The sequence below is a fragment of the Phyllobates terribilis genome, unplaced genomic scaffold, assembly GCF_046119375.1.
Source record: "Phyllobates terribilis strain yellow unplaced genomic scaffold, ASM4611937v1 Scaffold_1__5_contigs__length_1240528914, whole genome shotgun sequence".
NCBI lineage: Eukaryota > Metazoa > Chordata > Amphibia > Anura > Dendrobatidae > Phyllobates > Phyllobates terribilis.
Genome location: NW_027362761.1, coordinates 269,911,398 through 269,923,841, shown reverse-complemented (window position 1 = coordinate 269,923,841; position 12,444 = coordinate 269,911,398). Strand labels below are relative to the sequence as shown.

Below are 12,444 nucleotides of genomic sequence, written 5' to 3'. Positions count from 1 at the left end.
AAAAGTGTGAAACAACTGAAAATATGTCTTATATTCTAGGTTCTTCAAAGTAGCCACCTTTTGCTTTGATGACTGCTTTGCACACTCTTGGCATTCTCTTGACGAGCTTCAAGAGGTAGTCACCGAAAATGGTTTTCACTTCACAGGTGTGCCCTGTCAGGTTTAGTAAGTGGGATTTCTTGCCTTATAAATGGGGTTGGGACCATCAGTTGTGTTATGCAGTAGTCTGGTGGATACACAGCTGATAGTCCTACTGAATAGACTGTTAGAATTTGTATTATGGCAAGAAAAAGCAGCTAAGTAAAGAAAAACGAGTGGCCATCATTACTTTAAGAAATGAAGGTCAGTCAGTGCGAAAAATTGGGCAAACGTTGAAAGTGTCCCCAAGTGCAGTTGCAAAAACCATCAAGCGCTACAAAGAAACTGGCTCACATGAGGACCGCCCCAGGAAAGGAAGACCAAGAGTCACCTCTGCTTCTGAGGATAAGTTTATCCGAGTCACCAGACTCAAAAATTGCAGGTTAACAGCAGCTCAGATTAGAGACCAGGTCAATGCCACACAGAGTTCTAGCAGCAGACACATCTCTTCAACAACTGTTAAGAGGAGACTTTGTGCATTAGGCCTTCATGGTAAAATAGCTGCTAGGAAACCACTGCTAAGGACAGGCAACAAGCAGAAGAGACTTGTTTGGGCTAAAGAACACAAGGAATGGACATTAGACCAGTGGAAATCTGTGCTTTGGTCTGATGAGTCCAAATTTGAGATCTTTGGTTCCAACCACTGTGTCTTTGTGCGACGCAGAAAAGGTGAACGGATGGACTCTACATGCCTGGTTCCCACCGTGAAGCATGGAGGGGAGGTGTGATGGTGTGGGGGTGCTTTGCTGGTGACACTGTTGGGAATTTATTCAAAATTGAAGGCATCCTGAACCAGCATGGCTACCATCTTGCAGCGGCATGCTATTCCATCCGGTTTGCGTTTAGTTGGGCCATCATTTATTTTTCAACAGGACAATGACCCCAAACACACCTCCCATTTTGTGTAAGGGCTATTTGACCAAGCAGGAGAGTGATGGGGTACTACGCCAGATGACCTGGCCTCCACAGTTACCAGACCTGAACCCAATCGAGATGGTTTGGGGTGAGCTGGACCATAGAGTGAAGGCAAAAGGGCCAACAAGTGCTAAGCATCTCTGGGAACTCCTTCAAGATTGTTGGAAGACCATTTCCAGTGACTACCTCTTGAAGCTCATCAAGAGAATGCCAAGAGTGTGCAAAGCAGTCATCAAAGCAAAAGGTGGCTACTTTGAAGAACCTAGAATATAAGACATATTTTCAGTTGTTTCACACTTTTTTGTTAAGTATATAATTCCACATGTGTTAATTCATAGTTTTGATGCCTTCAGTGTGAATGTACAATTTTCATAGTCATGAAAATACAGAAAAATCTTTAAATGAGTAGGTGTGTCCAAACTTTTGGTCTGTACTGTATATCAGTCATTATTACTAAGATATATCTGCTGTTATTTGGGCTTCATTGTTCAATCCATTCTCCATTGTTGATATGCCTCTTATTTGGGATGTTCCTTTTTCATTTAGACTTATCGAGCTTTGAAATATCACATAGTATATTTAATGATTTTGATATATTTTTATAATGTACTTAACCCCGACCACCAACTTTTCATGTGACTTCAGATCTTTTTGACCAACGGTGAATTAATGGTCAACAGTTGATATAGTACAGCAGCGATTAGAAATCCTTGGCGTTTCCAGCTATTTTGAAACTACAGCTCCCAGCATTCCCTGAGAGGTGGCTTCTTAGGCTTGTTGAAAATTATGGCTTCACATTACCTGTAGTGTTGGAGATATAAGAAGAGTCTCACCTGAATTTTATCAGCATGGCTCAAGAGCATAAGATGTTCACCTCTACCAAGGGCAGCAGGAATCAGAGTCTGGCTGCATGATTGCAGAAGGTATGTCTTACTCTGCAACCCTTTGACGTTTCAGACAGAACATACTTTGAAAAGCCATCTGGGGACTATGGGGCAGATTCATCAGGACTGGAGTAGTGCACGCTCGCGCTATGCCAGTCTTTCTGGAGTAGAAAGTACCAAAAACTTTTTGACAGTGAGGAGGTGATCAATGAGTGGAACAGCATGCCACGAGAGGTGGTGAGTTCTCCTTCAATGGAAGTCTTCAAACAGAGGCTGGACAGATATCTGTCTGAGATGGTTTAGTGAATCTTGCATTGAGCAGGGGATTGGACCAGATGACCCTGGAGGTCCCTTCCAACGCTAACATTCTATGAGTCTATGAATTCATTAAGAGGCGCATATCACTCAAAAAGTTCCTCTTTTGAGTGGCATGTGCCTCTGAGCGCCGCACCAGAAATGCTACTCCAGTCAGGGATGTACAAAACACAGGCCCTTTTGATAAAATTGTCAATCAGTTGTGGCTACGTCCCTGTCCCGCCCTGGCTTTTCCATAGCTCCACCTATTTGATCAGAGCTGATTCAACCTGTCGTGAAAATGGGAAAAGTCACAAAATGTTTGTGCAATGGGGAGTTGATTAAAAATGTTGTGGCTTTTCAAAGCTTTTACATCAGTTTTTTTTGTAGTAAAAGCTTTGATGAATCGGCCCCTATGTGTCTTGGCCGACTACTATGATACAGTCCTGGGTGGATTCTGCCCACCCCGATGCCTTTGACAAATCTCTCTCTTTGTACATCCATCAACCTGTCAGACAATTGGAGTGGGGCAAGCAGAAGCCGGCTGGTGACTCGCCTTGTACTAGTCAGCAGAGACGCATTGCCCCCAGAATGGCATTTCAAAGTTCAATCGTGCAGCCATTTGTCTGATTCATGCTGCCTGGGGTTCAGGCGGCATGAATCTGATTACATATTCCCTTTAACAAAAATGCCATACATCATCAATATATTAAACTTACTAATATATTTTTATTTCCGACACAGTGCGGTGTGTGAAGTCAGTCTCATGTGTCAGTTGACAGAGAAGGGGGGTGGTTTGGCTATTGAAATGAGCAAGTTAGCCAGTCCCCTTCACACAGCGCCAATCACATGGTGACTTAGTTTTGTGCTCACGTGTCAAACATGGGACCAGAAATGGCCAGGACTGTGCTGATGGCTGAAGATCAAGGCACGTTGTTGTGACTGGGACCCCTGATGCCATGATAAATGGATCGTGTGTAATTTAGGGAAGGAGTAACTGCCTTGCCAGTAGCATAGACAATGGGATTATGGATTTTATTGTAAAGTTTCCATGCTCTGGAATTCTTTGTTTCTCCAGTAAACTGTGGGCTTTGATGAAGCATCCAAACCTTGAATGATATAATCCATACACCTGTCAAAAAAAGACATCAGAGCCATGTTTTATATTTCCACGTTTACAAGCTTAAAGCTTGTTTCTTGGGAAAAGTGGCCAACAGTCCTGAAATAAATATTCTGACACATCCTACACAACGCCAATAACTGTTCTAGAACTTAAAATAGCCGGCTTGTGCATTACCTCATTCTCACTTTACTGAAGAATAAGAAATGTTTAAGAAAACTGCCAGTGACATCATATGATGCAGATCATCTTGCAGTTGGGCTTTCAGTTGATGTATTGGGTTTAACTCTTTGCGCTAGTGGAGGACTGAGCCCTGGTGCCTTGCTTCCACTTTACACACCACTGACTCCACTACTTCTTGACTTGACATTGCTGTACATGTATGCGGACGGTGACCGAACCTCTCTTCTTGTCTCAATGCTGTGCCACTTCTGGTTTGCAGATCTCCTGACATGTCTTTTTTTACTATATGTGTAGTATTGAGCATCTTTTCCTATATTACTGCATTGTACTGTTCTGTTCCTCTGTTATTCTTCCTGGAGATTTTATTTTTTTAAATTGACAGCTGAGTGTCAGCAATCCCCTTGTGTCCCTACGCTGTCTGAGATGTCAGCACTGATTGGATGGTGTCGGAATATATTTTCATGAAGTACCCCAATAGGTGGTGTGGTACATTAAGCCATATACGGACAAATCACCCTTGGCCAACAGTTTATCTAACAACTTTCACCTTATAATTAAAATATAACTTTTATTGATTATGCTTAAAAATTAGTATCTTCTCACCATCCCTAACGCTCAAAAGTGCATTTTAATATCGCAAGGTTTGGACAGCTTCATTCATATCATTCACCATGTGCAGAGACCGCTGTATTGCGGTAATAATAAGTGAAATTAGTTATGGTCCGCAGGCTACTCCACTATTCACTATAAATTTGAGGCTGCTGGTACATGTTTCGCCAACAAACCAGCGTTATCAGGGGTACAACAGGTCAGTGGCTTTTTATCAATCTATGCTGCTATGATTCATTGATGACCCTGAGAGCACAACTACTCTCTCATCTATTAGTGGATACAACTGATCTTGGAGGGCATTGGGAATTGATAAAAAAAAAAAAACCTTTACTTGCATGCTCATGCCATTGCTCTGTTGTACTGCTGATGATGCCAATTTGTTGATGAAACATGTTAAGGCGGGCATTCGTAATTACCCTTTTAACTCTGAATGTCACAACAGCATGAAATATATAGTCGGAGAAACATGTTTGGGGGGTATTAGTACTTAACATTTTAGCTATTAATGACTGGGCAGTATGATATTCTTAGTGAATAGTGATGGGGACAGCAGACCACAACTGATGTCGGTCTCGGCACATGTGATATTAATGAGGTTGCCTTGGGAATTTAGAATGCACTTTTGAGAGATCTGGATGGTAATAATATATGAACTTTTAGGTAGAAACAAAAAAAAATTGTATTTTAATAGGTGGACTTAATTAGGTTATCTTGTCCACCAAAATGTCTATTTCTTAATGTATAGATTGAGTAAGAACACGCTCCCAGTTGAGGAGCCATGATGTTGTACTTTGTGGAGAGCCACAGTGAAAGTGCACAATGGACATCTTTCAGATGGACTCACAACGCTCAGCAAAATCAGTAGTGATGAAGGTGCTTGACCAACACCTCATCATCATGGTAAGGCATTTACAGTCCTGTTCTAAACATTGTATAATGTCTAAAAATGGCATGCAATGCATTGCTAAGTTCCGGCCAGTAATGTCAAGACTATGATCCCAGGACATCAAGTGATTTTACTATACCTTTAATCATATGTGTGCTTTGTGTCTATATCACACTGCCCAAATTAATCTGCAAGATCTTATTGGTTCATAAAAGTACAACCATAAATTCAATGTGTTTTCCACCATAGTATTCCAGGTGAATCTTTATTATGAGCTGCTTATTCTTCCTGCTATCTGAATGGTTGATAAGTTATCAGTCCAGAAGTGACCTAATAACACTGCATTGGAATGACTTACAGAAATGTGAAGTCATCATCCCGGAGTACAGAAGATGGTGAGGAAATCTATTCACTCTGGCCGCTTGTAATAAACTAGAGCTAGCTGATGCTTCTGGCAATGAGGCAGCCTGGCTACAGGGCCGCAGGAGATCTCCAGAGAATGTCTTTCTGCCATCGGACTTGGAATGAGTCTTTGAAGACCCCTGCTTGGGTGCTGTAGAGATGCACATGTCTGCACCTCGCTCACGTCTCGCACTTGAACATGGGTAATGCCTAATTAACAGCAGCCAAGTTACTTCCATTGTAGGTGGAGACATCTGTAGGCTAGTGTTATTGAAACCTATAAAATTGCTGGGGTCTTTTATTTTAGACTCCAATTTTTGTGCTCTCTGAATCGATACCTACGATATTTCTTTGCTTAGATTCTATGTATTTGGGATATTCCTGGATGTTTGGTAGTTGGGATCTCGATGGTTCCTGTGGATGCTGGATTATGAGATTAGTCTTTTCTGTTATTATATGAATATATGATTTACGCACGGAAATGAGTGAACATGTAATGTATAAACCTTTTCTTTCCCTGGTTTTTATTCTAAGTGGTATAGGTTTATTAATTTCTGCATTTTTTTTAGGCAATATTAATGTAGAACGGTGCTCTAAATGTAATGCGATTTTCTTGACAGACCTAATGCAAGTCTTAATGGTTTTCTATGTATGTGCAATGTAAACCTTACAGGATATGTTTCTTTTCAGCTTGAGTGACAGTTTCTTCATGGTGAAAGGAGCTGCCCTCTTCCTTCAGCAAGGAAATAGCTTCCAAGGACAAAGAAGTCTTCTGCACTTGCACAAGAATGCTGGTACGGGGTGGCCGTAAGGTCAGCAGCTTTCTGAGGGATACGGGGAAGAGATTGGCTTTGCTACTAATTGTGTTACTTGGATCCCTCGGGGCAGATCACATGCATGCTTGTCACTGTGACAGATGTTCAAGGACCTAACCTTCTGAATTATCGCATATACTGCTAGCTGACCTCATGGGAAGATGATGTCAGAATTGTCTGAACTGTAGCTAATGCATGGGAGGTCAAGATCAAAAATGTCTTGTCCCCCTGTACTAAGAATGGATATTAATTTAGAAATTTGCATTTTATCAAGCAAATTATTACTATAAATGGGAAGTAACATTAGGTCGAGAGTAATTTTTATTTTTTAATATTTCATTTAAAGGTTATCACTGCGTGTAAACACTGAGCTCGGACTCTTAGGGTACCGTCACACTTAGCGACGCTACAGCGATCCCGACAACGATACGACCTGGCAGGGATCGTTGCTGCGTCGCTGTGTGGTCGCTGTTGAAATGTCAAACAGTCAGATCTTCCCAACGACGCAGCAACGATACGGCAACCCTTAGCGACCTGTATAACGATGCAACGCAAATGCACGCCTATGTGTCTCAGTTCTGAGTCGCCAACGAGATCGTTGGTAAGGTGTCAAACACACCAATGCATGCTACCCATCTTGACCTCAACGATCAAAAAATGGTTCAGGCCATTTCGACACGACCAGCGATCTCACAGCAGGGGCCTGGTTGCTGCTATGTGTCAAACGTAGCGAGATCGCTGCTGAGGTCACTGTTGCGTCACAAAACTTGTGACTCAGCAGCAATCTCGCTAGCGATCTCGCTTAGTGTGACGGGGGCTTTAGAGAGGTTGTACATCCAGATTAAAAAAAATGTGTAAATTGTGATATCTGCCCCAATGTCCCAATTTTTAGATTCAGTCCTCTCCACTTCTGGGTTCAATCCGACAAAGAAAGGGAGCTCAATTTAATAGCTAAGCGAGCTCCTTTTTCTTTCTCTGCATTTACACAGTTTATCATCTGATTGACAACCCATTTAAAAATGATGTAGTCTCTGTTTTATATGGAGAATCCATGCATGTACATGCATCCATAGAAATAAAGCCCCCCCATACACTTTAGATGGCTTCCAGCTGAACGATCGGCCAAACAGCTATCTCTCTCAACTTTCTCATACACAGGATCCTTTGTTTGGCCTTTGTGCTCTTGTGCTCTCTTTGAAAGAGCTGCTGCCAGACATCTTTGGCGGCACCTTTTCTAAAGGAGAACAAAAGGATTAGCAATCCGATATTGAACATGTTGTCTTGCCCAGGGGGATCTATGGGGGAGACTCGGTAACCGGGCCTTTACCTTCTTTGTAAGATGTCACAGCAGTCGGCTCCCGGGCCCGTCCTCTGGGTCACTCTTTAAAAGGGGTTTTGTTAACAGTTTGTCTCGTGACGCCACCTGTGGTTTCTGGTAATGGTTACCAGCGCTGCTGCAGACCTCCGGGGGGGTGATGGGATGGCAGCTGGGATGTTTCTGCTCCCCACAGGCGGAGCGGGCCTCCGGGGCAGGGTTGATGGAAGGGATGCAGGTGAGAGATGACCCGGTCGGGTCAGGGGGAATGACGGACACGCACACAGGGGAATCGCTTCAGTACCTTTACTGGTGTAACGGCAGGTATGGTCCAGGGTACTTAGTAGGAAGGGTGCACTTCTGGACTCTCCCCAGTGAGCGGGTATAAGGCCTCCTGATCCGTTTCTTCCTCTCTCTAAGCTTCTGGCCAGCCTGGAACTTAGCCTAGCTTCTATGTTGTGTTGCTCTCTCACCTGACCGCTTGGTAGTAGGACTTTTCTTTGGGGCCTTCGTGGTTCCTAGTCCTGTATTTGATGGTAGCTTCAGGATGACCAGGGGTCTGGAAGCCTCCTGGTATGCCGGTTGTCCCTACTGGGTGTAGGTAACCCTGTAGGCGCGGACCTGGTGTCCGGATTGTGTCGTAGGGTGAGCTTCAGATGCTCCTCTACCCCCTTAACTCCTCTCTCTTCTCTCCTTGCCTCGGCCACACTCGGGGCCCTCAGTACAGCAGCAGACGTACTGCGTCTTCACTGCTCTCAGTGTCAGCACACTCTCAGACTCAGACTGCCTAACTCCACCCTCCAGTATATATATCCCTAACAGGGCTCCCTCTGGTGGTATGAGGTGGAAGGGTGGAGGTGTCTGTTTGTAGCGAGGGCCTCTTGTGGAGAAGTCCGTCCATGCACCCTTTTGGGTCCTGTGGTACCTGTAATAGCAGGGTGCCACAATGTCATACCTTTTATCTGCCCTGAAAATCCTCTGTCAGGGGCCCCCATACATATTAAACTGTCAGCTGAGCCCGTCGATATCGGCGGGTTTGGCTGACTTTAGTCTACTGTAATGTGTATAGGTACTTAAAGGGGTATTCCCATCTCCCAAGATCCTATCCCAATATATAGTAAGTGTAATAATATTAGCAACTACCTCCAATTAGAAATGTAGATAGTTTTTCTGATTTGCTATGTCTTTCCTCATGAGCAGGCACTGCAGGATCTTAGATATCCATGGTTACGACCACTTATATAGTAACAGGTAGTTAGCTAGTTGCTAGTAACCATGGATACCTAAGGTCCTGCAATGCCTCCACATGAGGAAAGAGACATAGCAAATCAGAAAAACTACACTACATTTCAAATTGGAGGTATTTGCTAATATTATTAGGCTGTGTGTCCACGATGCGTTTTGTTAAGAGTTTCCGCAGCAGCAATTCCGCCTTGGAAACGCTTAAAAAATTCTTGGTAGAAGGTCTGCAATGTTCCCCAATGATAATCCGCAAGTGTTGTGCACATGCTGCGGAAATTTCCGCTGCAGATTATCATTGCGGAAAAATCCGCAGCACTACCATTAATTTTGCGTAATCGCGGCGTTTTTGCCGCCATTGACTTGCATTGAATCGCATAATATCCGCATCACTACATGTACACATGCGGATATTAAGCGATTCAATGTGCGGATGGTACCCGGGTCAGGAGAAGAGGAGACTCTCCTCCAGACCCGGGTACTATAATACCTGTAAAAAAAAAAAAAGAATTTAAAATAAAAAATAAACATTATACTCACCTTCTGATGGCCCCCGGTCTCCTGTACGGTGCGTCCTGGCTCCCCGGCGGCTCGCGATGGTCTTAAAGGACCTTCCATGGCATCATTTAGTCATATGACAGGTCACGCGACCGCTGACGTCGGCGGTCGCATGACCTGTCACATGACTAATTGACGTCATGGACGGTCCTTTTAGACCACCGCGAGCCGCTCAACACACTGGACGCACCGGAGAAGGAGACCGGGGGCCATCAGAAGGTGAGTATAATTTTTATTTTTTACCATTTTTTTTAACTATTAAGTTGGTCACACTATATAAATCCATGCCGGTTGCATGGATTTATATAGTGTGACCAAGTTGTCAAGCACTTTTCCAAGTGATGCTAAAAGCGCTAGACAACCCGCATGCGAAATCGCATGTGAAAAACACGGGACATACGCTTGTCCCTGACAGAAAAACGCATGTACAATCCGCATGCGGTTTTTCTGCCAGGGAGATGCAGAAACGCTCAGGAAAAAATCCGGAGCATTTCTGCATCGTGGGCACATAGCCTTAATATTACACCTACTACATATTGGGATAGGATCTTAGAGATGGGAATACCCCTTTTAGGTCTATAGTTATTTAAAGCAAATGAATAAGATAAGCTTATCCATGGGCATACTATTATTTGGAAGCAAATACTAATTGCATGGTCTGTGTTAGACCATGTGTATACAAACAGTACCAGTCAAAAGTTTGGACACACCTGTTTAGGCCGTCTTTTTTTTTTTTGTTCTTATTGGAATGGGCACATTGTAGATTCAGGTTGGCAGCAAAACCACAAAGGAACACATGTTGAAATAAACCATAAAGAAACAAATCAGAATGTGTTCAACTTTGGATGCTTCAAAGGTCTCCTCTCTTACTTTGATGACCGCTGTATACCCCCTTGGCATTCTCTCAAGCAGCTTCATCAGGTAGAGACCTGGAATGGCTTTCCAACAGTCTTGAAGGAGTTCCAAGAAATGCTGAGCACTTGTTGTTGCTTCGCCTTCACTCTGTTGTCCAACTCATCTCAAATAATTTTGGTTGGATTGAGGTCGGATGATTGTGGAGGCCATGTCATCTCACGCATCACTCCATAACTCTCCTTCTTGGCCACATAGCCCTTACATAGTTTGGAGGTGTGTTTTGGGTCATTGTTTTGTTGCACCACCAATGATGGTCCCACTAAGTGTAAACAAGATGGGATGGTGTGTCATTGCAGAATGCTGTGGCATCCAAGCACATCTCTGATGGTTGCAAACACTTTCTGAAGGCCAGTGATTCTACAAATATTTGACCAGTCATACCTGTTCGTTGGTAGTCATCTCAAATGACTGCCTAATGAATCTGCGTGCAAGAAAGCCAAGAGGAGTGTAAAGCTGTCATCAGATGAAAAGAGCAGTTCTTTTGAAGAATCGTAAAGGGGATATCCGGGACTTTATAAAAAACAAAATGTGTGGCTAAGCATTAACAGGCAGGTAAGTGCAACTTACCTGCTTGTTGTGCCCAGCACCTGTCTTCCCCGGCACAGAGCAGTCACAGACCGCTCCTGCCGGGGATTCTGAAGCCTCTGCTGACGTCACGTCTACAGAGTGGAGGCTTTTTTTCTGCTCCGCTCTGTAGATAGGGCAGGACTTCTGACGCCATTCTGATTGATAGTCGGATCCCCGCTGCCTAACTGGGGGAGCCGGCGGTCAATCAGAATGATGTCGGAAGTCCTGCCACGTCGTAGATGCAGCTGAATCCCCAGCAGTGGCGGTCTGTGACCGCTCTGTGGTGGGGAAGAATGGCGCTGGGCACAACAGACAGGTAAGTTGCAATTACCTGCCTGTTGGTGCTTAGGCACATCTTTATGTAAAAACAAAAGTCCTGAATATACCCTTTAAGATTTAATACGTATTCTGGTTTGTTTCAAACATGTTTCTTTAGGCTGTGTTTCCATATGTGTATTTCATCCTGAATCTACAATGTGCACATTCCAATAGCGACAAGGAAAACCACTGCATAAACAATGTGTCCTAACTTTTGACCAGTAATGAACATGCAGATGTTGTGTATGATGATTGTATTTTTTCCCTAGGTGATCTTCCTCAGCACCTTCAGGTTATGATCAATCTTCTTCGATCAGAAGATCGCATCAAACTAGTAAGTCGTTGCTTCAAAATTAGTTTTGAGCTGAGATTAAGGCCCTTATTCTGGTTAGTGGTATTGTTAAAGTGAGTCTGACACCTCCAAGAGTCAAATTAAAGGGGTTCCAGTCTAAAATGAAAAGTCTGCACTCACTCTCTGTGACTACTGACTTACAAATACCCCAGAGCATGCACAGTGTGCTGTGAGGATTTGCTGGTTTCTGAATCGGGAACGGCGGTGATGTATGCGATATGCATGCATCCGGGCAGCAGCCATCTAGTGGGCACGGTCTCGCTCCATACATCTGTATGTAAATGGCCGCATCTTCGCTCCATACACTTTTATGGAGCGAGGCCGTGCCCACTAGATGGCTTCTGCCTGGGAGTATGCATGTTGCATACATCACCGCTGTTCCCGCCTCAGAAACCGGTGAATCCACTACAGAGTACAATATAAACTTATCACTCTCAACCACAAAGCTCTCCACAGTTCTGAAACACCATACATCTCCTCCCTTATCTCTGTCTATCACTCTACCTTGCCTTTAGTTCTGCAGCTAATTTAAGACAAACAACCTCCTTAATCAGAACCTACCACTGCCGTCTCTAAGACTTTTCTTGTGCTGCTCCAGTTTTTTGGAATGCACTACCCAAGGCAGTCCACATCCTCCCCGCACCCAATAGCACACAGTAACTGTACTTGGACAGATACTGGCTGATGACTGGATCATGCATCTTTATTTGAAAACCCAGATTTATTATGAGGTGGCTGTGCTATACACGACAAGCACTTTTCACCTAGTGTGTCCCCCTGTTTCCTTGTAGATTGTAAGCTTGAGAGCAGGACTCTCACTCCTCCTGTAACTGTTGCACTATGTGTTACTTTGTATTGTTTGTCCCCGCTTAATTGTAAAGTGCTGTGGAATATGTTGGCACTATAGCAATAAAATTATGTTGTATGTACT

General features: G+C 43.8%; 1 protein-coding gene across 1 annotated transcript in view; it reads left to right on the top strand.

Annotated features, from left to right (window-relative positions):
• The window catches only part of SSH1 (slingshot protein phosphatase 1), a 58,390-nt gene that overhangs the window by 21,606 nt on the left and 24,340 nt on the right, over positions 1 to 12,444 (top strand). The window contains 2 exon segments of the mRNA XM_073672413.1: positions 6,125 to 6,228; positions 11,431 to 11,495. Of these exon segments, the coding sequence (XP_073528514.1) occupies positions 6,125 to 6,228; positions 11,431 to 11,495 (169 nt within the window).